The 23,057-nt window shown below is 60.1% G+C and overlaps 1 protein-coding gene across 1 annotated transcript; it reads right to left on the bottom strand.

The window, feature by feature from the left end:
* Positions 1–52: 52 nt before the first annotated feature.
* On the bottom strand, positions 53–23,057 carry Nfam1 (NFAT activating protein with ITAM motif 1). The gene is made up of 6 exons (XM_048340200.1): positions 22,935–23,057; positions 12,215–12,544; positions 10,932–11,044; positions 8,193–8,291; positions 2,221–2,307; positions 53–112 (listed from the first exon to the last, which is right to left on the bottom strand). The coding sequence occupies exons 1-6, from the start codon at positions 23,014–23,016 to the stop codon at positions 53–55; spliced, it is 771 nt and encodes a 256-aa protein (XP_048196157.1). The 5' UTR covers positions 23,017–23,057.

The following is a 23,057-nucleotide window of genomic DNA, read 5'->3' as shown; positions in this document are numbered from 1 at the left end:
TGCCCTGGTCAGGTCCGTTGGCTTGAGGGGTCCAGAGGCTGGGGAGCCCCACCTAGAGATTCTCGTAGACCAGGTTAAATTCGCTGACATCTTCTTGTCTATGCAGTTTCTTCTGGGAAAGAGAAAGGAAGGGGAAGGGGGAGGAGGAGGGGGGAAGTGGAGAAAGGGGGCAGGAGGAAGAGAGGAAGAGAGAGAAAGGAAGGGGAAGAGGAAAGGAGGGGGAGGGAGAGGTTAAGATGGGGATAGGAGGGAATGGAAGGACAGGAGAGAAGAGGGGAGGAAAGGGGAGAGGAGGGGGAGAGGAGAGGAGGGGAGGGAAGGGAAAGGAAGGGGAGGGGAGGGGAGGGGAGGGGAGAGGAGAGGAGAGGAGAGGAAAGAGGGGAGGGGTGAGGAGGGGAGGAGAGAAGGGGGAGGAGAGGGGAGGGGAGGAGAGGAGAGGAGAAGAGGGGAAGGAGAGGGGAGGGGAGGAGAGGGGAGGGGAGCAGAGCAGAGGAGAGGAGAGAGGAGGAGAGAAATGGAGAAAGGAAAACGATTAGGTAGGGAACACATGAACTTGCACTGGTTTAGCTTGAGTCAGCGGCAGACAGACTGTTTCCTGTGAGCTTTGGCAGGCGCCTGCTCTCTGTCCCCAAGCCCACCTGACCAGCCTGTTGTCCCTCCACCCTGTGGCCACAGCAGCCTCCCCTGTCCCCTGACTACCCCTACTCACCTTGCAGAAGCCCCCAGGAACTTAGTCCCCAGGAGCCTCCCCTCTCCCAGCCCCCATCTGCCCCCCACACCCCCCTCCCTTCCCAAGAGAACTGCAAGGTCTCTGTGCGCCTTGACTCGGTGGCATTGTTCCTGCAGCCCAAGACTCCTGGAGGGCTGTCCTGTCCAGCACCCCAGGGCCCGGCACGGGGTGGCTCGGCCGAGAGGGCCTAGACGACCTGGGTGATTCAGGAGGGAGGCCCTGCTTCCAGTCAGGGCCGATTTCAGGCTTTGAGGACAGGAAGCCAGGTCAGCAGTCCCCGGCCTGGGCTTCCGGAGGCTGAGCCCTGGGGTTCCCAAGGGTCCTCCCAGGTCCCCAGCGGCCACACCACCCTGCCAGGCCTGGCTCCACCCTTCTGAGCCCTGCTGCGTTGGCTAGCATCGTTGTACTTCGTAGCGACCCCAGCTCCCTCCCATCAGATGTGGATGTGATGTTTCCAAATTCCAGGGTACGTGGAGTGGTAGGAAAACAAAGCTCACACACTTTACAAATAAGTGAATAGGTCAAAGAAAGACAGAGTGGCGGAAGCCAGGCCCTGGTGGCTCACGCCTATAATCCTAGCTACTCTGGAGGCTAAGATCAAGGTTCAAAGCCAGTCTGGGCAGGAAAGTCCTCGAAAGTCTTATTTCCAATTAACTACTAGAAAACCAGAAGTGGTGCTGTGGCTCAAAGTGGTAGAGAGTGCTAGCTTTGAACACAAAGCTCAGGGACAGCCCCAGGCCCTGAATTGAAGCCCCAGCACCATCTACAACACACACACACACACACACACACACACACACACACACACACACACACACACGGTGGTGTATCAGCAGGCCTGAGGCCCTGTCATGTCAAAACCAGGCCAGCCCAAGGACATCAGAATCTACTCAGCTCTGGCCTTAGCCAGCACCACCTGGGGACACCTGGAAGCCCCCCCCCACACCTGATCAGCCAGTGTAGACATGGTAGTGTTCTTTGAATGATGATTAAGACTGCTCAGCAAAGCAGTCTGGGGCTGGGAATGTGGCCTAGTGGTAGAGTGCTTGCTCACATACATGAAGCCCTGGGCTCGATTCCTCAGCACCACATATATAGAAAAGGCCAGAAGTGGCGCTGCAGCTCAAGTGGTAGAGTGCTAGCCTTGAGCAAAAAGAAGCCAGGGACAGTGCTTAGGCCCTGAGTTCATGCCTCAGGACTGGCAAAAAAAAAAAAGCAGTCCGTCTGTGAGCTTTGGGCCCTCGGTCAGTATTACAGAAGATTGAGACACACAGAAGTTAGGCAGCCTGGCTGTGCAGGCTCAGTTACTAGGAATGGAGCAGGAGTCCAAAGCCCCCAGTTCTACCTGTAGTCTAGCTGCCTGGGAAGGGGGCTGGATTCCACAGCAGGTGCCTCACATCTGCAGTCTAGTGAACCCCCAGGGCGCAGATGAGGAGGAGGGCAGGGGGGAGGGGAGGAGGGGCCAGGCTCGGTGCCCCCTCCCTGCCTACCTGGGACGGAGGGCTTTCGGCAGAGGGCAGGCCGCCAGCCTTGGTCTCGATGGAGGAGTAGACCTCGGTCTCTCGGCGCTGTAGGGCCTGCAGGAGAAAGGGCCCTGGGGTGAGGGGCTGGTGTGCAGAGGGAGCCCAGGGCCCCCAAGCCAGCCTTCCGACCGCAGAGACGATCATGGCATACTTGGCATCTCCCCTCCCCCGCTGTGCTCTGTCCACAACTCCACCTGGCTGGCAAGACGAAGGCCCCACCCGGGCCCGAGACCGCATCACTGCGCAGCGGGGCCCTTGTTAGCATCTGCCCCACTCCCTAGCTCAAAGCCCCGGGTCCTGTGGGGGGTCCTGCCCATCTACCCACACCTACTCCCCAGCCTGAGCTTGCGGGTGTCCCAGACACCCCCTGGGGTCTCACTGCTGGCCACCGATGGGATATTCCAGCCTGGGTTCTCAGTCTACCCCTCGCCTCCCCTGCCAGTCACTTCCGGAAATTCCAGTTCCCACAGCCCACCCTAACCACAGCCCCATACAAGCCCCAGGAGGGCAGAATAGTGAGCTCTGCTGCAGCTGTGAAGTACAGAGCTCCGCCTCCATGGTTTCTTGTGCTCCCGCTGGACCGGGAGCCCCTGGAGGGCAGGCGCCGGGTCTGGCTCAGCTCTTGGTGCGTGAACTTATAGCTGGCAGTGACACACTGAGAGTCACACCGAATGAGCAATGGTGTGCCTTCCTTCTGTTTGTTTGTTTGTTTGCCAGTCCTGGTGCTTGAACTCAGGGCCTGAGCACTGTCCCTGGCTTCTCTTTGCTCAAGGCTAGCACTCTACCACTTGAGCCATAGTGCCACTTCCGGCCTTTTCTGTGTATGTGGTATGGAGGAATCGAACCCAGGGCTTCATGCATGAGAGGCGAGCACTCTACTGGTCAGCCACATTCCCAGCCCGGTGTGGCTTCCTTCTATGGGGGTGTCTTACACACTCTTGGCCCAGTCTCAAGATGGTCAAGATGGCCAGGTACCAGCCGTTCACACCTATAGTCCTAGCTACTCAGGAGGCTGAAAATGGAAGGGTCATAGTTAAGAGTCCAACTCAGACAGAAACACTTTGGGCCTGGGTGCTATCCCTGAGCTTTTGTGCTCAAAACTAGGACCCTATCACTTAAGCCACAGCTCCACTTCTGGCTTTTTGGTGGTTTATTGGTGATAAAAGTCTCATAGACTTTCCTGCCCAGGCTAGCTTTGAACCACAATCCTCAGATCTCAGCCTCTTGAATAGCTAGGATTACAGGTGTGAGCCACTGGCTTGAAACCTTCTTTTAAAAAATAACTAGCCCTTGAGGGTATGAGTGGGGTTAGGAAAGATGGAGGAGAACAACGGAAGGGGTAACATTGACCAACATGCCTTATACAACTACATAAAGATGATTTTTTTAATGAAAAGAAAAGAACGAGCAAAACAACAGGGCTAGAGGCATGGCTTAAGTGGTAGCACACTAGCCTAGCATGCATAGGAATCTGAATCTGGCCTCTGCCCCCCCGCCCCCCCCAAAGAGCCAAGACTTTGAAGTCAGACAAGACTTTGACATCTGCCATCACCAGCTACCCCCTTAACCCTCTCTGTGCCTCTATTTTCTCATCTGTAAAATGGGAATCATTACCTCTACCGTGAGGAGGTAACTCAGGATCAGATGAGATATCATACATCAAAAGCCTTGCATTAGGGCTGGGGATATAGCCTAGTGGCAAGAGTGCCTGCCTCGGATACACGAGGCCCTAGGTTCGATTCCCCAGCACCACATATACAGAAAACGGCCAGAAGCGGTGCTGTGGCTCAAGTGGCAGAGTGCTAGCCTTGAGCGGGAAGAAGCCAGGGACAGTGCTCAGGCCCTGAGTCCAAGGCCCAGGACTGGCCAAAAAAAAAAAAAAAAGCCTTGCATTAGGTAAATAGATGCTTCCTAAGCAACTGTCATAGGATCAGGAAAACTCCGCTTTCCCCGCTACCCCAGGCAACACCCCACTCTCGGGGCCCCGCTGGGCTCTAGTTCAGAGCCTGCCACAGCCTGAAAGAGAGGCAGAAGCCTTCCCTTTCCCCAGTGTCTGTGTCACAGGATGCCGGCTGGTTGCCAAGGAGGCGGTTTCCCTGGCAACAGTCAAGCAGGGGTTGCTGAGGCAGGCTGGAGAGACAGGTGGTGCTCAAGAGGCAGGAGGAGGGCGGGGAAGGGAGGCGGGAGGGAGGTGCCCAGAGGCAGCCAGGCATGAAAACCTGTGTAATAAACCATTTGACTCTTGGGAGACCCTCACTTCCGGGGTTTCCACCGGGGGGGGGGGGGGAGGGAGGGGGGAGGCGGTGGGAGAGTCACCCAAGGGAGTCTCCAAACCAGAAGGGGGTGGATCTGGGGAGAGGGAGGAGAAGCCCAGTGTCTAGGGAAAAGCGACTCCCGAGGCCCGTTCTGACCCGTGTGTACCTCGGTGTCTCCCCAGTGTACTTACAGCTCCTGCTAGTCCTCAGGATGGGATTTGTTCCCTTGGGACCTTGTGCCCACTCCCCCACCCCCCACCCCCCACCCCCTCCGCCATGCCCTGTCTACCCAGGCTTGGACTCCTCCAAGATCTGGCAGACCTGACAGCCTCCCTGGGCTGGATGGTTCTAGAAGGCAGAGCAGCAAGGGGCTGGGATCCACAGGTGGTTGCTTCCCCGCCGCTCTCCAGCTCCCGTGGCTGCCTGGCACGCGGGAGCCCAAGAAGAACACGGCAGCCGCAGGCCCGGGAGCCGCGGGCACGGCGCTGCTCGGGCATCAGGAGGGCAGGCGCCGTGGCGGGGGAGATGGCCGCCACTTAGCAGTGAGAGGGAAGCCTTGACAGGTCCTGCCCGCCCGCGGCACTCCCGTGCAGGGCGTGAGCTGCAGGCCAGTCCCACCTGCCCTTCCTTGGTGGTGACGAGGAGGCCGGCCTCAGGGGGCCTGATGGGGCTGCTGTCTCGGTGGGTCATCTGTGGCGTGACCCTGAGCTGGGCTGGGCCCTTTCGCCTCCTGCCGACCTGGTCATTAGCATTGCAGAGGAGTAAAGCCAGTGCCTGGCCTTCCCCCCCCATGGGCTGAGGGCAGGGGTGGGGGCAGCCCTGGGCCAGGGTGTAGTTGGCATTTCAGGCCGTGGGTGGGGTCTGAGAGTATGGTTTAGAAGAGTGAACACCAAGGTTCCAGGGCTCTGTCGGAATGGGAAGGGGGGAGCGGGGGCGGGGGGGGGGGAAGGACGTCCTACCCAGTTGGACTTGTATGTTAGGAAGGTCACTTTGCCAGGGGCTCACCCCTGGAATCCTAAATACTCCAGGAGGCTGAGATCTGAGGACTGAGGTTCAAAGTCAGCCCATGCAGAAAAGTCTGTGAGACTCTTATCTCCCATGAATTAGCAGACAAACCAGAAGCGGTGCTGGGGCTCAAGTGGTAGAGTTCTACCCTTGAGCAAAGAAAAAAGCTTAGGGACAGCACCCAGGCCTTGAGTTCAAGCTCCAGGACACACACGTGCGCTTGCGTGTGCGTGCACGCGTGTGGACACACAGACAGACAGACACACACACTATACACAAAATAACCAGATCAAAAAAGGTCTGGAGGCATGACTCCAGTGGTAGAGTGTCTGCCTGTCGATCAAGAACAAGGTTCTAAGTGCAAACCCCAGTTTGGCCAACAGAGAGAAAGGGGTGGGGGGAGGCTTCCATGTGGTACCTGACACAGAAGCCCACATGGGGAGAGAGGAACGGGTCTGGGGAACTGTGGGGCTGTATCTGCTGCCGCCAGCTGGTGGGAATTCCCCAGGGAGAGCCTGGGGCCTTCGGGATCTGTCACCTTCTCCTCGGAGTTGCCTATGGGACACCCCACCCCCACCCCCAGGAGACCTGGCCAGACTGTGAATGCACTCTGTGAGGGACTACCCAAGCCCCCCCCCCCCCCGGCTGTGGTGGTGCTGGGGACAGGAGCACACAGCCCGTGCCTACAGAGTCCAGCGTTCGTTCAGACAGCGAAGGGGACCCGGGGGAGGGGGCAGGTGTGGGCCAGGGGGCCGGCCTGGTGGCTCTGGACTGCACAGGGCTGAGCTCCAGGTGACAAGGACCCTTTGCTTCCTCTACATTGGGGACTTGTTATTCATGGAGCTCAAAGCACAACTGTAAGAGAATAGTCCTTGCCTTCCTCGGCCACACCAGGGGGCAAGGGGCTGCGTGGGGCCTCCGTGGGGTCCTGTCCATGTAGTTAGGAAGGCTGTGTGTGGAAATGCTAGGAGACCACAGGGTGCAGACATCGGGGGCCCGGCCCGCGTGCCCTCGGAGAATGGGAGCCCTCATTGCCGTGCCTGCAGGTGGTGGGGGAGGCAGACAGCCAACAAAAAATAAATCTTGGGCTGGAGGCATGGCTCAAGTGGAAGAGGCAAGTCCAAGGCTTGAATGTAATCTCCTGCACCACAGAAAAGAAAGAAAAGCAAGAGAGGGTCAGGCTCTAGTGGTTGGTTCATGCTTATCATCCTAACTACTCAGGAGGCTGAGATCGGAGGAGCCAGCCTGGGGACCAAAGGCTGAGGGACTCCTATCTTCAATTAAACACACACACACACACACACACACACACACACACACACACACGGAACAAACAAAGGGAAAGAAGTGGCGATGTGGCTCAAGTGAGCACAAAGAGGCTCAGGGACAGCGCCCAGGCTCTGAGTTCAAGCCCCAAGACTGGTGGGAAAAAAAAAAACAACAACAACTGTGCAGGGTACTGGTGGCTTGCACCTGTAATCCTAGATACTCAGGAGGCTGAGATTTGAGGACCAAGGGTGGAAGAGAGCCAGGGCAGAAAAGTCCCCACGAGACTCTTATCTCAAATAAACTACTCAAAATAAAAAACCAGAAGTGGAGCTGTGGCTCAAAGTGGTAGAATGCTAACCTTGAACAAAAGAGCTCAGAGACAGCAGCCAGACCCTGAGTTCAAACCCCACAACCGATAAAAACAAAAAGGGATAGAGAAAGGAAGGAAAGAAGGGAGGGAGGGAGGGAAGGAGGGAGGGAGGGAGGGAGGGAGGGAGGGAGGGAGGGAGGGAGGGAGGGAGGGAAAATCAGCCGAATACCAATGGCTCGTACCTATAATCCTAGCTACTCAGGCGGCTGAGAATCATGGTTCGAAGCCAGCCAAGGCAAAGTCCATAAAACTTAATCTCCAGGGGCTGGGAATGTGGCTTAGTAGTAGAGCGCTTGCCTAGCATGCATGAAGCCCTGGGTTCGATTCCTCAGCACCACATACACAGAAAAAGGCAGACGTGGAGCTGTGGCTCAAGTGGCAGAGTGCTAGCCTTGAGCAAAAAGAAGCCAAGGACGGTGCTCAGGCCCTGAGTCCAAGCCCCACGACTGGCCAAACAACAACAACAACAACAAAAAACTTAATCTCCAATTAATCAGCAAAAAGCCAGAAGTGGAGCTGTGGCTTACAAAGCTAAGGGATAGTACCCAGGCCCTTAGTTCAAGCCTCAGTACCGGCCAAAAAAATATAATAAAATAAAACAAATGCAAATACCTGGACGTAGGAAGGGTGTGGGGAGGGGCCCACAGCGGTTCCCCTTTTGTGTGAGTTTGGTTGTGGTGGCTGAGGTGGTTGTTTGCGTAAGAAAACAAGAAGGAGCTGGCAGGTGGTTAGAAGTCATTTGACTAGAAGAAGGAAATTTCTTCATCTCTTAGCAACTCTGGCGCTCCCTGCCCCTCGCTCCCGAAGGGCCGGGGCCGGACGTGCCCAGGAGCGCACTGGGTGGCATTTCCCACGGACGTGCCTACAGGGGCCCTCACGATGACCTTTTCTTTTCTCCTTCTAGAAATTTCCCAAGGTGGGAATTCGTGAATCCCTTTTATAGAAGAGGACCTGGAGGCGCCTGGGCTGGGAGGTAGGGGCTGTCAGACCCCAAGTTGGGCCCGAGACGGGGGAAGAGCACAGGCAGGCGTGGGGCTCACCGTGTAGAAAGACTCTTCTGGGGGCTGCGTGGGCCGGCTGGCAGGTTGTGGGTCTGGACGTGTATGGGTGGGGTGCTTCATAAGAGCCAGCATCTGCTTCTGTAGGGAGTACAGGAGACAGGATTGTCAGGCCCTCCCCTCCCAGACCCCGGCAGGGGACAAGATGGTGGGTGGTCAGAAGGCCACGTGGCAGATGCCCCAAGTCCTCCATGAAGGTACTCGTGGGAAGGGCCCCGCCAGTGTGATCACAGCTCACACGCAAGTCACACTCAAACACCACAGGCTTACACGCGAACACACCCCACAGATACACACTCACGCACGGGGGTGGGGGGGGTGACCCCCGAGGACCCCGCAGGCCCCGCGGGAGCGAAGGTAAAGCAGCACGGCCAGCAGGCCCGCCTGCCCGGGGGGGGGGGGGGGGCAGGGCGGCGGGGGCCACCGGAAGCCCGGAAGGCCGCGGGGAGGAGGCCAGGAGGTTCCCGGCCCACGGCACAGCTTCAGCAGCGCCAAAGCACAGTCAAGAGGCTGAGCAGGCCTGCTGGGAGGGGACAGAGTTGGGGTGACAGTGGGAGACACAGAGAGGCGGTCTGGAAGCCCCCCTCACGGCAGGCACCACGCTGCCAACAGCAGAGCAACGCAGCTTCATCGCGGGGCAGGAGCTAATTAAAAACCCTGGCCGCCTGCCAATCGCCAGCCCATTTACTCCGGGATTAGCTCTTGAGAGCTACTTAACTCGCAGGAGGCGTGAGCCGGCGCCACCCCCAGCCACCGCCAGTGTGGGGGTGACGGGGGGCAGAAGTCTGCCTCTCCGCGCGCCGCGGCAGTCCTCGGGCCCCCTCTGTCCTGCACGTGAAGACGCGAAGGCTCAGAGAGGACGAGGGAGCCGGCGAAGTGGCAGGGGCAGGATTTGAACTCGGGTCTGAGCTTCACGCACACACCATCCTGACATCCTGACTGCTCCGTGCGGCGAGCCCGTGCGGAACGCAGGCAGCTCATGACACCCGGGGCACCGCGCAGCTGCGCGAGGCTGCTGCGACCCGTTCTTCATTCGGGTCCCCCCAAGCGCGTGGCCATGAAGCCGCCCATTCCGCAGAGGAGAAAACCGAGGCGCATCCAGCGAGTCAGTGGCTGCCCTCGGGGCGCCCCCACCCTCAAACCTGGCGCCGCCGCCGTCTCTGAAGCACCTGCTCCTAGAGGCCCCATTGCAGTCGGGGCTTCTCGACGGCGCCTCTTGTCAACACTGCTGGGGTCCTGGTGGCTCGGAAGCCATCAAGGCTGGAGGACGTGAACTGCGTGGTCCCAGGGGGCCAGTCCACCAGAGCTGGGGACCGTGGGCCCTGTGGGCCTCCCTGCTGGCCCCCCCCACACGCCTGGCAAGCCCTGGGAGAAGAGTGGGAGCCACTCAGGGGCCCGCGGCGCTGTGGCCCTCAGGAAGGGGCCCAGGTCTGCAGGGGGCCACAGAGGAGACCGTACCTTCAGGGCAGACTGAAGGTTAGGGGCAGTTGGGGAGGGGCTGAGGTCACCCGGAGAGGAGCCCTTTAGGGGGTGCTGAGGAGGCCTGGGCTGGAGCAGGGCCCCCCCCCAGGGCCAAGAAGGGCACTCCCTGAAAGCTCGCGCGGTGCCGTGTCTTTGTAGGCAGGGGGTGGCCCGTCCTTTGCAGCCAGCCCTGACCATCCGGGGCCTGGCTCGCCGGGTCTCCAGGCCCTTCTGAGACCCAGCTCTGCACCGCCGCAGCACGGCCGGCCTCTCTCAGCCAGCACTGTGCACGGGTCCACAAGCACCCGGCCCCGGGACACCCCGGCCTGTAGGGCCACTCTGGCCAGAGTGGGCGGTGGAGGGGGAAGAGGCAAGCACAGGGTCGGAAGAGGAGGATGGAGCCCGAGCCAGGGAGGAAATCAGAGGAGCTGAGCGCTGGACAGACAGAGCACAGGGCTTGTGAGAGAAAGACTGGGAGGGAGGAGTTGGGTGTGAGCCTCCAGGTGCGTGAGGCTTTGAAGAGTCTCTAGTGTGCTGTCCGGCCAGGCACAGTGGCCCCTAGATACTCAGGAGGCTGGGATCAGACGGCTGCTGCGGAAGCCAGGCCAGGCAGGAACGGTCTGTGAGACTTTTATCTCCGATGAACCACCCACTGCCGACGGTGGCGCTGTGGCTTAAGCGGTAGAACGCTAGCCTGAGCACACATGCCGAGACCAAGAGACTACGGAGCTAGAGCTGCTTTGCCAGTGGCTCTTGCCTGGGATCCCAGCTATGCAGAAGGCGGAGATCGGAGGATCATGGTTTGAAGCCAGCCTGGGATGGGAAGTCCTTGCGACTCATCTCCAATCAACCACAAAAAGCTGCAAGGGGAGCCGTGGCTCAAGTGGCCGAGCACCAGCTTTGAGCACAAAAGCTCAAGGACAGTGTCTAGGCCCTGCGTTCGAGCCGCAGGACTGGCACGCCCACAGAAGGAGAAGATCTAGGACTGGGGGCGTGGTCCATGCTGAGCAAGCACAGGCCCCAAAGAGCTCTGGGTCCTGCAGTAGATCAGACAGGGCCTGGCGGTGCGGGCAGAGACGCCTGGGACGATCTCTCAGTCCCTGGGGAGGTGGCCGGGGGGGACTCCAGCCCCAGGGGTGCACGTACCCTCCCCAGGCCCAGGACTTTGTGCAGGGCAGCGGCAGCCCCTCTGCCCCGTGAGGCCTCCCCAGGCCCGTGGTGGGAGTGCAGGGATCGCCCAGCTGTGCGCCCGGGCCTTACCTTCTTCCACAGCAGCAGGGCCGTGAGCAGCAAACTCAGGACACCCAGGAGCCCGGTAAAGCCAAGGAAGAGGGCCTTCCGGGGGCTGGGCGGGGGCTCTCGGTACCCCGTGTCTGCGAGGAAGGCAGGGAACGGAGGATTAGTTTTTCTGGGAGAAGTCGGGGCCTAGCGAGCCCACCAGCCCCCAAGGCCCCCATTCTCCTTTATCCAAGACCTCATTTCCAGCCTTCTCCTATTGGCTCCGCTCTGCCCAGGTCAGAGTCTCGCTCTTGCTTTGCTAAGCCTTCTGCTCAGTTCTCTTTAAAGACAAGGACCGTGTGGTTTGACCCTTTGGGCACCTGCGTTGGGGAGCTGGCTCCACCGAGGGCGGTCTGCGGGAACCTGAGAGACTCAAGTCATCTTTTTCTTTGTTTTGTGTTTTGTTTGTTTTATGCCAGTCCTGGGGCTTGAACTCAGGGCCTGGCACTATCCCTAAGCGTTTCTGCTCAAGGCGAATGCGCTACCACTTGAGCCACTGCTCCACGTCCGGCGTTTGGGTGGTTAATTGGAGATAAGAGTCTCATCGACTTTCCTACCTGAGCTGGCTTTGAACCAAGAGCCTCGGATCTCAGCCTCCCGAGTAGCTAGGATGACAGGCGTGAGCCACCTATGCCCAGCTGACATCACATCAGTGTTACTTGTCCTGACTCTCCTTTTGCCAGACGGCAGCTCTCACGGGCAGGGGCTCCCCCCCCCCCCCCCGCCAATCCTGCACAGGTCCAAGGTCACATCTGAGCAAGCAGGAGAGCAGGGATTCAAACCCAAGTCTGTGGGATTCCAAGCCCCCCCCCCGCCCACCACCACCACTTCGAGTGAGAATCACAGAAGCAAATCAGAGAATCACAGCTGGAGTGCTGGGCTCAGGTGAAACCTCATGGGGTCTCTCAGGATGTGCCCTTCCCCATGAATTTCTTTCCTGAAAGATCCACACGAGCCAAGGCTTCACCTGTGTCACGTGTCCGCAAGTAGACACCTGCACGCCTCTTTCTGCCCAGACCAAACCCTCACGGCACTGCGCTGATGCGACCCCGAGACCAAGGAGCCGGCCAGCAGCCGGGGGCCGCCGGGGGGCAGCCGGGGGCAGGTGCACAGCTCAGGTCCCTGCTCGTGGCACGTCTACCGGCTGACAGCTCCGCGAGGGTGTGCTGGTCCACTTTCACCAAAGCCAGACGCGAAGGCAAAGACCTTCCGGCACAGCCCTGCTCCCACGCTCGGCCCCGGGAGGAGCCCCAGGGAGGACTCACCTCTCACCAGGATGAAGGTGCCATTGCCGTGAGCGATGAGGCTCTGCCAGTAGACGCTACAGTAATAGGTGCCCGTGGCCGAGGCGTCAAGCAGCCTTGGGGAGACCGGGCAATCCAAGGCGTAGGTCTGGTTCTCGACCCCCGGGCCGGGTCTGCAGTCAGTGGGCCACTCTTTGCTTTTTCTGCCCTGGAGGTCCACACGAAAATAAGTCACGTGGAAATGCTTGTACTGCGGGGTGTACTGGTAGGTGATCCTGCAGCTGAAGGAGGCGGTTCTGTTGGCTAGGGAGGCGACGATGGGGGGACCCGTGTGGCTGATGGACTGTCCTCCTGTGGGAAAAGCAACAGGAGAGCGTGGCAGGGGTCACGGAGGCTGCCCGCCCCTCCCACACGAGGACTAAGACTAGCACCTCCCCCGCACGCGGGCGCAGCCATAGGGCAAGCACGCTGCACGCGTGACTTCACTCCTGCTCTGAGTTCAAGTCCAAGTATTGGCACAAAGAGAAAGAGAGGGAAGGGAGGAAGGAAAGGAAGGAAGGACTTCCCAGGTACTTTTCAGATTCAGGCTAGGGCTGGCAGCCATTGCCACCAACTTCAGTGACACAGACCCCCTTGGCTCCAATATTCTCTGCCTCCCGAGTCCTCCTCTCTGCGGCAGCTCCGGAGCAGACAGTTTTAAATTGAGGTCGGCAGCAGGCAGCCAAGAACACGCAGGCTGGCTTGTTAATCGGGAGAAGATCGTGTGTTTGAGACGCTCAGAGGGAGCCGAGAGATTTGTTTTGCTGGGGAAGCGAGCCCGGGCCTCCCGCCTGTGGTAAGGCTGGCACGAGGCCAGGCTGGTCTCTTTTCAGCTCGCTTCAGCTCACCCTGAGCCAGAGGCTGGGGAACAGGGGGGACCTCCAGGAAGGCAGGGCCTTCCGGAAGACTCGGGGTGGGGGGGCAGGGAGTGAGAGGGCCTCCAGGGTACTTAGGACCCCCTCCCCCTCCCCACCGCCTCCCACTCCCAGGAGCACACGTGTCTCAGACAGAGCAGGGAGGAACTTTGCATCTCCCTCTGCCCCTGCCTTGGGAGGCAGCATCCCCCGCCATTTTAATCTTCAGATGGGGTCGCATGCCTTTGTCCAGGCTGTCCCTGGACTGAGATGCTGCTCCCTCCATACGCCAAGCAGCTGGAATTACAGGCCGGCCCACCAGGCTCTGGCACGACAGATGTGGATGTGAACGTGTGTGCTGGGGCTGGGGCTTGAACTCAGGGGTCTGGACACTGACTCTTAGCTTTCTCGCTCAAGTAACGGCACCTTACTACTTGAACCACAGCTCCACTTCCGGCTTTGGGGTGGTTAATGGAGGGTAAGAGTCTCACGGGCTTTGCTGCTTGGGCTACCTCCGAACTGTCATCCTTAGGTCTCAGCCTCCTGAGTAGTTAGGATTACAAGCATGCCCAGCTTGCCCCTCACTTTAGTGTATGTGTGCGTACGTGTGCGTGTGCGTGTGCGCACATACACACACACACACACCAGCCCCAAAGCTTGGACTCAGGGCCTGTGCACTGTCCCTGAGCTTCTTTTGCTCAAGGCTAGCACCCTACCCCTTGGGCCCCTGCTCCACTACTGGTTTCTTTAGTGGTTCATTGGAGATCAGAGTCTCACCAACTTTTCCTGCTGGGGCTGACTTCAAGCCACGATGCCTCAAATCTCACTCAGCTTTCTGAGTAGCCAGGATTACAGGCGTGAGCCACCAGCCCCTGGCCATGCTTTTTATTTCTGTATTCTGGTGGTTTTTACAATATCCAAACTCTAGTTTTGTCATCAACCAAGGAACCTTGGTTCAGGTTGTCTGGGATGCGGCAGGGCTGAGTGGAGGGTGTCGGGGGCTGGGGCTATTGCACAATCTTTCAAGGTCCTTGGTAGGCCAGGAAGGACAATAAGCCAGAGAGTAGCACGAGAACCAGGCAACGTAACCAATGCCTGGAATCCCAGCTACTCAGGAGGCTGAGATCTGAGGACTGCAGTTCGAAGCCAAGATCTCCAATAAACTACTCAGAAGAAGCCAGAAGTGGCGCTGTGGCTCAAGTGGTAGAGCGCTAGTCTTGACCACAGAGGCTTGGGGACAGTGCCCAGGCCCTGCGTTCAAGCCCCAGGATGGGCAAAGAAAGAGAAAGGGGGAAGGGGGGTGACCATAGCTAAAGAAACAAAGCATCTGCTTAGAAAACATGAAGCTCAAATCCCAGTCATGCCACAGACATAGAGAGACACAGAGAGAGTGAAGCACCAATGACTGAGCGCACAGCCCGGCCCATCCATCGCCCACCCAGCACGAGGCCCCCCGACTCCGGGACGCCCCCGCCACCCTCTCTCCACCCCCTCACTCGGCCACTCCAGGGCCTTCAGTCCTGGTTCAGGAGCTGCTTATCCGCTGGGGCCAATGGGGCCTAAGCTTGTCCAGGTTTCCTCCTGGATGACCATGGCCGATGTCACCAGGGAAGCGGCTGCACCTCCTCCCGGGGGGGGGGGGGGAGCTGCTCCTCCCCCAGTGGACCTGAGGTGACTCCGGGGCAGGGCGGATGCCATCGGCACCACAAAGCCACCTTCTTCCCGTTCTGCAGGAAGACATTCCTCTGAGGAGCTCGGGAAATTCTCTCCATTTGACAGATCCTTCTAGAAAAGGGTGGAATCCTTTTCCATCAGTAATGGCAGCCAGTCAAGGCGTCAGGCCAAGGCCCAGGAGCAAGAGAGGGACTGCGGTGACAGTCCAGGCCTCTGGCCCCACCTTGGGGCCCGCCACCCCCACTCGCCTCTTGTGGCAGGCAATCAACACGGAAGAACCCAGGCCACGAAGCCGTCCAGACCCCTTGACCTCTGTTCCTCAGACACTCATTTTGGGGGTACAGGCAGTGGGGGTCCTGCCTGCCTCCTCTGCTCCAGCTGGCTGCCAATGAGACGTTCATGCCAGCCGTGAACTCTCCACGCACGGGAAGGGGGCAGGCCTGGGCCTGGTCCTGGTCCTGGGGGGCCCCCTGCCCAGCAGTAGCCCCAGTGTGACCATGGCCGGTGTGACCACAGTCCGTCTGGACAGGTGGGGGCTGGGCACACTGGCAACCTGGGCACCAGAAGCCGGAAGGGAAGGGACCTGGCAGGAAGCCCGCCCTGGCTGTGAATGGCACGGGCCCCGTGTCCGATCACATCCCAACCATCTTGGCAACACAGCCCCACTCCACAGATGAAGCACCAGAGGGTCTGAGAGGCCCGGAGCCATGGCTTCCTGAGGCCGGGGGCCGGTCTGAAGACTGCCTGGGCCAAGGACAGGAGTGGAGCCAGGGCCCGGGCTGGAGCAGCAGCCATGGGCAGCGCCAGGAGCCGCAGGGCGTCGGGCAGGGATGCAAATGGTGGCGTCAGGCACTGCGACCACAGGCACTCGACCTGGGTTTTGCTGGAGCCCGGTGGAAGTTACAAATGCGCAGCCCCTGCTTCGGGCTTCGTGGGCTCCGTGGCTTTGGCTCGTGGGTTTTGCCCCTTGTTCTGGCTAAGGCCACCTGTTCCCCGCAGGACAGTGTGGCCAGGGCCAGGAACCAGATGGGTCACTTCTGTGATTCTGCCATGTAACGGTCTAGAGGAACAAACTCCGGGCGAGGGCTTGGGGGGCCCTGGGCCCCTGGCACCGAGGAGGAGACGGGGGTCACGGGGAAGCAGGGCTCACTGGCACCCCACAGCCCCACCCCCCCCCCATGGAGAACACTATAAGCTCCCGAGCTTGGCCAGGCAAGGCCCTGCCTCCCTGCTCCCAGCCAGGGGGATTATGGGAAAGGACAGGGGAGGGCCTGAGTGAAGGGGTCCCCACAGCCACAGGAAGGGGCCGGGTGCTGGGGCTCACACCTGGAATCCTAGAGAGGGTTCAGAGATAGCCCAGGTGGGAAAGTTTGCGAGACTCTCATCTCCGATTAACCTGCAAAATGCCAGAAGTGGCGCTGTGGCTCAAGTGGTAGAGAGCCCTAGCCTCAAACAAAAAAAGCTAAAGGACAGCACCTGGGCCCTGAGTTCAAGTCCCCATTCCTGGCACACAGATATGGGGGGGAGGGAGGGTCAGGGAGGGTCAGCCTAGATGCTTCCAACTGGCCCAGCCTTGCTAAATCTTGGTGCCTATTTGGCCTCCAATCTTTTCTTGCCCCTCTCCACACAGCTATAAGCAGCATAGATACCACAACTGTAAGCATAGACACCCCAACTGGACAGCCAGGCCATTGCCAAGCCACTCCCCACCCCCACTTTGCAGGGGATTTCAGAGAGGTCCTGCCCTCCATCCCTCGGGTCTCTGCATCTCCAGCTACTGCAGGACGCTCTATATAGCGGGGACAGAAGGCTGGGCCGGGGTGGGGCAGGAGGGACTTGAGGAAAGCCCAGGCCAGATTCCGATCCCAGCTCTGTCACTTTAAACCTTTGCTAGAGGAGCAACAGCTCACCCCTGGAATCCTGGCTATGCAGGAGGCTGAGCTAGGAGGACTTGGTGTAAGGCCAGCCCGAGCAGGAAAGTTTGTGAGGATCTCAGCTCCACTTAACCTGAAGAGGATCTGTAGCTTCAGTGGTAGGGCGCCAGCCTTGAGTGAAAAAGGTAAGGGCCAGTGCCCAGGCCCTGAGTTCAAATCCTACACACACAAAAAAACCCTCAGCAGACAGCTTCACACCTCAGGACCTCTGAGTGGCTCGCCACACAGGAGACGTCAACGCCACCTTGACAGGGGTCCTGATGGACCTGGAGCTCAGCGTGCCTGGTACACACAGGGCCAGGCTGCCTCGTCCAGGGACCGGGGAGGTGGGGAGGACGGTCCTGCCTTCCTCAGAAACTCCCAGCCCCGCCTGCCCCAGCGACAGGCCCCCGCAGGGCCCACAGACCTGCCCCTGGACACCGAGGCCCCTGGAACCCGCCACATCGCCGGCCTGGCCTGGGTGCGTGGCCAACCTCCCGCGGCGTGGAGGGCTCTGAGCTAGCACAGCCTTCTCCCGGCAGCCCGGCTCCTGCCTTACCGCGTGGGGGGGGGGGGGCGGGTAAAGACTGTCCACCCCACCCCGCCTGCTGGCACCTGACTTCTGCCCTGCCTGGACCCCCAAGGGCTCCCCACCGGTGGAGGCCCAAGGAGGAGTCAGAAATCAATTTCCAGGGCCAAGACAAGCCATTGAAACACGAGAGCACCCAGCGTGTGACACGTAGCAGGGGCGCTGTTGGTGAGCTCCTGTCACTGTCATAGACATAAAGCTGCGTTCTGACAGGGTCACCCCAAACACGCAGCCTTCAGCTCTGGCCACTGTTTAAAAAAACAGACATTCCAGAAATTCCCTGGCCTTCGGGGCCCCGTCTATCTACAGGCTCGGTGGGCCCCCTGGCCTCAATTCCCCGGCTAACCGCACGGGTGGGTGGCCTCCCTGCCCCCTCCCCTCCTGGGGTTTTTGGGGTCACTCTCTCTGCGTGACTCCTGCACACTGCGGTCCTAGCGGCTCAGGAGGCTGAGAGCTGAGGGCTGTGGTTCAAAGCCAACCCCAACAGGAAAGTCTGTGAGGCTCTGATCACCAAGGAGGCACCAAAAAGCTGGAGGGAGAGCAGTGGCTCACGTGGTAGAGCGCCAGCCTCAAGCACAAGCTCAGGGACAGTGCCCGGAGCCCTGAGTTCAAGCCCCACCACACACACACACACACACACACACACACACACACACACACACGGACTCCTTTACTTTTGACAGTACTGGCGTTTGAACTCAAAGATTTGGCAGGTGCGATACCATTGGAGTCACACCCCCAGCCCCTTTGGTCACTGGTTATTGTCAAGGGAGAGTCTTATGCCTGGCCTTGGATGCTACATGTGCTTCCTGGGATCACTGGAGAATGCCAGGTGTGTGTCCCCACGCCCAGTTGTTGATTGAGATGGAGTCTCAAGAACATCTGTTCGCCTGGCCTGGCTTTAACCCACAACGAATGCCCTGATCTTCCCAAATAGCTAAGGTTACAGGCTTGAACCATTGCCCCTGGCTTATGCTACCATTTTTTTTAAAATAGCCAAGCCAGCAAAAGCAAATCATTCGCTCTTCCGGAGGGAGTCAAAGCTTCTGAGGCCAGTCCCGAAACGTGGGCGTCTGCTCCGCAGGCAGGGCCCGTCACGTGCTGGAGTGTGAACTTAGCACGACGGGGCTGCCACTGTCCTCTGCTTCGGGACAGCCTCCGGCTCCCCGAACCCCACGCAGGGACCGCGGCCCAGGGCCCGAGCCAGCGTCCACAGAGGGCGGACGGTGAGCCGCCCGCTCTGTCTTCCGCCCCAATGAGCCTCATGCTAGTGGCTCATTCTGCAATCCCAGCCACTAAGGAAGCTCCGTCCAAGGACCATGGAGCAAAGCCAGCCCGGGCAGACACACCTGACACACTCTGATCTCCAATTAACCAGCAAACACAGCCAGAAGGGGAGTTGTGGCTCAAGCCACAAGCAGAGGAGGGTTCGTTAGCCTTGAGGGGAAAACAAGCTCAAGTGCAGCACCCAGGCCCTGAGTTCAAGCCCCAGGATGAGCACAAAAGGAGAGGTGGGGAGGAGAAGGAAGAAGAAGGGGGAGGAAAAGAGGGAGGAGAAGGAGGAAAAGATGGGAGAAGAAGGAGAAGAGGAGAAAACGCTCCAATGAGCATCCAGACTCCCCCAACCCAGAGCGTCCGGGCCCCACCTCACCCACCCACCCTCCCTCCCTCCCTCCCTCTCGAGCTGCCTGGCCTCGTGGAAAGCTCTTCAAACCCACCAGCTCTGCCTGGGCCCGCTCCCCCACCTCCCCACTGCAAGAGTGCAAGGCCCCAGACGTGCTGATCAAAGGTATCCACCCTGACTCGGGTCGATTTTAAAGGAAAATGCTTCAATTCTTCACTCCAGGAAAAGAAGCCGTTCCCACGGTCTTCATTTGCGGCCCGAGTACGCGCTCTGATTTCATTCTGGGGCGTCACAGAGCTATGTTGGGGAAGACAGGCACCCCCCTTCCCCCCCTCCCCCTCCCCCACCGCCGCTGGCTTATCCCAGAGCCCCTGCCATGTGCCTGAGAGCACGAGTCCCAGGACGATGCGTGGCCCTGGGCAGGTCGTTCGGAATGTGCTGGAAGGCGACCTGGGGCCAGCATGGGGCTCACGCGCTGTGGGCATCCACGCCCTCCCCAGGGCACCCCGAAAGGTGGCGCCGCTCTCCACACCTTGGGATCGCACGTGGGCCCTTCCGCAGCCTGGCCATCTGGCTCAGGCCTTGAGACCCCGGGCCCGGGGTGCCCAGAGGCCGTGTAGGGGCCTGGGGAAGGTTTGGGAGGTGCTATTGGGGCTTCCCACCCCGGAAAGGCAAGCGGCTGCCCTCCTGGGCCAGGCGGGGACTCCGCCTCTCTCTCTCTCTCCATTCTCCCCCCTCGGCGATGGCATCAGGGAGGGTGGAGGGGGTCCTGGAGCCCATAGGGAATTTTTTTAGAAGGGTGTGTGGTCCTGGGGCTGGAACTCAGGGCCTGGGTGCTGTTCCTTAGCTTTCAAGGCTGGCGCTCTACCACTCGCGCCACACTTGCACCTTGACTTTTTGGTGGCTCACTGGAGGTAGGAGTCTCGTAGACTTTTCCTGTCCAGGCTGCCTTTGAATCGTGATCCTCAGACCTCAGCCTCCTGAGTCGTTAGAATCCTGGCCTGGGCCGCTGGCACCTGGCTCGGGCTCTGGTTCTTGACTCAGAATGAGGGTGGGTGCATTGGAACAAGAGAGGACCAGACCCATGGGCGCCCCCTTTCACCTGGGGGCAGATGCCCACCTGAGAGAGAGAGATGACTGGAGGAGATGGGGAATGCCTGGGGTGGTAGAAACGCAGAGCAGGGAGCCCCACCCCGCCTGGGGGGCGGGGGGCAGGGACCTCAGGGGTGGGAACCCTGGAACTGAGCATTGTGTCCTTTTCATTCTGCTTCTCCATCTCCCCTTTCCTCCTCCCCCCCAGAGGAGCGAGACAGGCTCAGTGTAGAAATCCTGGAGCCGCGGGAAGGATGGAGAAGAAAGGCACGCTGCCGGCAGTTCACCGCCCTGACTGAGCAGCTGGGAACATTTTTGATGTCTTTTTTTCCCCCCACATCTCTTTACGGAGCCCAACTCTGAAGGAAGAAAGGAGTGGGAGGCAGCCAGGTGCGTGGAGGGAGGGAGGGGGAGGGGGAGGGAAGCACCGCCGAGCTCCTGGGTGAAGCTTCTAGAAGTCAATACGGGGCACTGAGTTGGGGCAGAGTTGGGAGAAGGGATTTATGGCTGGGGATAGGCAGGGCAAAGAGGTGGCAAGGCAAGGTGGGGGGGGTGTCAGGGAGGGGGGGTGTCTGCCAACCAAGCCTGGGCTCTGTGGCTTTTCAATTGGGAAGTGGCAAGGTAACAGGTGCATTTGAGAAAGATGATCAGATTAAACACTAGAGGTCCAACCCGCCTTCCTCGGCGCTCTACCCCTTGGGCCACACAGCTCCACGGCTGGCTTTCTGGTGATTAACTGGACCTCAGAGGCTTATGGACTTCCAAGTACCGTCCTCAGATGGCGGCCTCCTGAGTGGCTGGGACTCCAGGCGCCCAGCTCTCCCAGCTCCCTTTAAACACAGCTGCCCCCAGCTGCCGGCACCTCCCTGTCCCCAGGACCTGTGCCGGCTCTCATCCCTCCTGGCTTCCCCATCTTGGCCTCCCCCCCCACATCCTGCCCCCTCAGGCACAGGCTCTGGGTTGCCCCCTCCTCCCTCCCTCCTGCTTCCACCCTGAAGGCTCTGGTGAGAGAAGACTGGGGGGGGGGGGTTAGCTGTGCCTTCCCTGATTCTGGCCTTGACCTCTGACCCCCGGAGGCTCCTCCGATTACCTTTGCTCTGTTTTCCAGCTCTGACTTTTCTCCTTTCTTCTTTTCCTTTCTTGCCAGTCCAGCTGGCTTTGAACTCTGGTCCTCAGATCAGGCATGAGCCAGCAGCGCCTGGGTAGCTTTTCTGAACTGACCCTGCCCGCCCTTGGCTTGGTGGCCTCACCTGCGCCAGGCGTCTCTCAGAGCCCCAGGTGGAATTCGAAGGAATCAGGGTTCCAGGGGAGCAGGATTCCGGGGGACCAGGAGAGGGGCTGGGAGGCGGGGGGGGGGGGGCTCCACAAGGAAGACAGCCTAAGACAGCTTGGATGTCACCAGCAGGGAGAACTTCTTCCAGGCCAAGGGAGCTGTGGAATCTTCCAGAAGCTTGAAAGGGGTGTGGCCACGGGGTAGGGAGCGGGAAGAAAGGCAGCCCAGGTGGGGAGGGTTTCGACTAAGTGTCCTAGGAAGGGGCAGCGGTGTGGGTGAGGACCTTGGAGGGTCGTGGTGTGTGTTCCGCGTGGCTTTCAGAAAAGTGTCCTCGGGCCCCGCGCTCCTAACTGTGCCTCCGTGGCCGTCCAGGAAAGGAGAGGGCTCCTGAGCCACGCCCGGGGCCAGGCGTGGCCGTGCCCGCCGGGGCACCTGAAGGCGACCCCGGGCGAGGCCCGTCTGCAGCCTGCGGGGCGGAGCGGCTCTCTCCCCGGGCTTGTGAAAGAGCAGAAGCCGTTTCTCTCCAGCCTTGGTTGCAGTACGGGCCAGAAAGAAAAAACCAGTCTGTTTGTGTTTGTAATGCTCTGGATTACAAAAGAGCTTTTCCGCAGTGGCAGTGTCCCTGGCTGGCTGGGCGTCCGTCCGTCCGTCCGTCCCGTCTTCAGCAGGGAGGGGAGGGAGGAGGGACCGGGGAGGAGGGGCCGGGTGGAGAAATGACAGGGATCCAGGGGGCTGAAGTTAAGAGAACTGAGCACTGTCACCCGTGCGCGCCATTCTGCTTCTCTGTACCCAGGGTTCAAGGCGTGAAGCCGAGGAGCCCTGGTGGCTCGTGCTTGTAATCCTGGCCACACGGAAGGCTGACATGTGAGGATCGTGGTTCAAAGCCAACCCAGGCACAAAAGTCCATGAGACCCTTAATTCCACACAACCAGCAGGTAAACCAAATGGGCGCTGTGGCTCACGTGGTAGAGAGCTAGCCTTGAGCAAAAAAGGCTCAGGGGCAGCGCCCAGGCCCTGAGCTCAATCCCCGGGACAGACGCGTGAAAAAAGAAAGAACAGGAGGAGGAGGAGGAGGAGAGAGGGAGGAGGAGCAGGAGGAGAGAGGGAGGAGGAGCAGGAGGAGGGTCTTTGCAAGAAGGGACCCCAGCCCACTAGCCAGGCCTTGCTGCGGCTTTACCAGTCCGCTGGGGCCAGCGTTTCCCCATCTTTGAAATCCATGAGCACTAACTGGAGAAGAGTGGGGGGGCTCCACCCAGGTTATTGGGGGTCATGAGAATTGTTTATACTATAAATGAAAGAGGGGGGCAGAAGCAGCTCCCCAGTGCCTTAGGAAATCCAATGTGACTAGCCGGGGAAGCTCCTGACCTCTGGTGGGGGGGACCACGGGGCCGTCGCGGGGCCGGAGCGGCTGGTGAGAAGCTCATCAGCCCTGCGGGGCAGCGAGGGGCCGCGGGGATGGGTCTGCACCCCGTGGCGTGGGCTGGGGTGACGGCGGGGCGACCTCCCTGGGGTGCCAGCGCCCAGGACCCACCCTCCTCGCGCCGGGGGGGGGGGGAGGGAGGGAGGGAGGGTGGGAGCGCCTGGCTCCCCAAGCCCTGCCGGCAGCTGCGAGGTCCGCGATGGATGGAACGAGGCCAACCCGCCAAGCCCCGGAGGCCGCCCGGGCCGGGGCCCCACACCTACCTGCCAGGCGCAGAGCCCACGGGACCAGGAGCCAGCCGAGGAGCCGCGAGGCCCGCGGGCCGCCCGGAGGCCGGCTCTCCATCCCCGCAGCCCCCGCTCCCGCACCCCCGGCCCCGTCCTTCC

Source organism: Perognathus longimembris, chromosome 1 (genome assembly GCF_023159225.1).
Source record: "Perognathus longimembris pacificus isolate PPM17 chromosome 1, ASM2315922v1, whole genome shotgun sequence".
Lineage (NCBI taxonomy): Eukaryota > Metazoa > Chordata > Mammalia > Rodentia > Heteromyidae > Perognathus > Perognathus longimembris.
This window is presented reverse-complemented; position numbering and strand designations above follow the sequence as displayed.

Coding starts and splice junctions, on each gene's coding strand:
- Nfam1 (XM_048340200.1), bottom strand. CDS start 23,016: ATGGAGAGCCGGCCTCCGGGCGGCCCGCGGGCCTCGCGGCTCCTCGGC. Junction 12,545..22,934: donor GTGGGCTCTGCGCCTGGCAG/GTAGGTGTGGGG, acceptor CTTTTCCCACAG/GAGGACAGTCCATCAGCCAC. Junction 113..2,220: donor CCGAAAGCCCTCCGTCCCAG/GTAGGCAGGGAG, acceptor TCTCTTTCCCAG/AAGAAACTGCATAGACAAGA.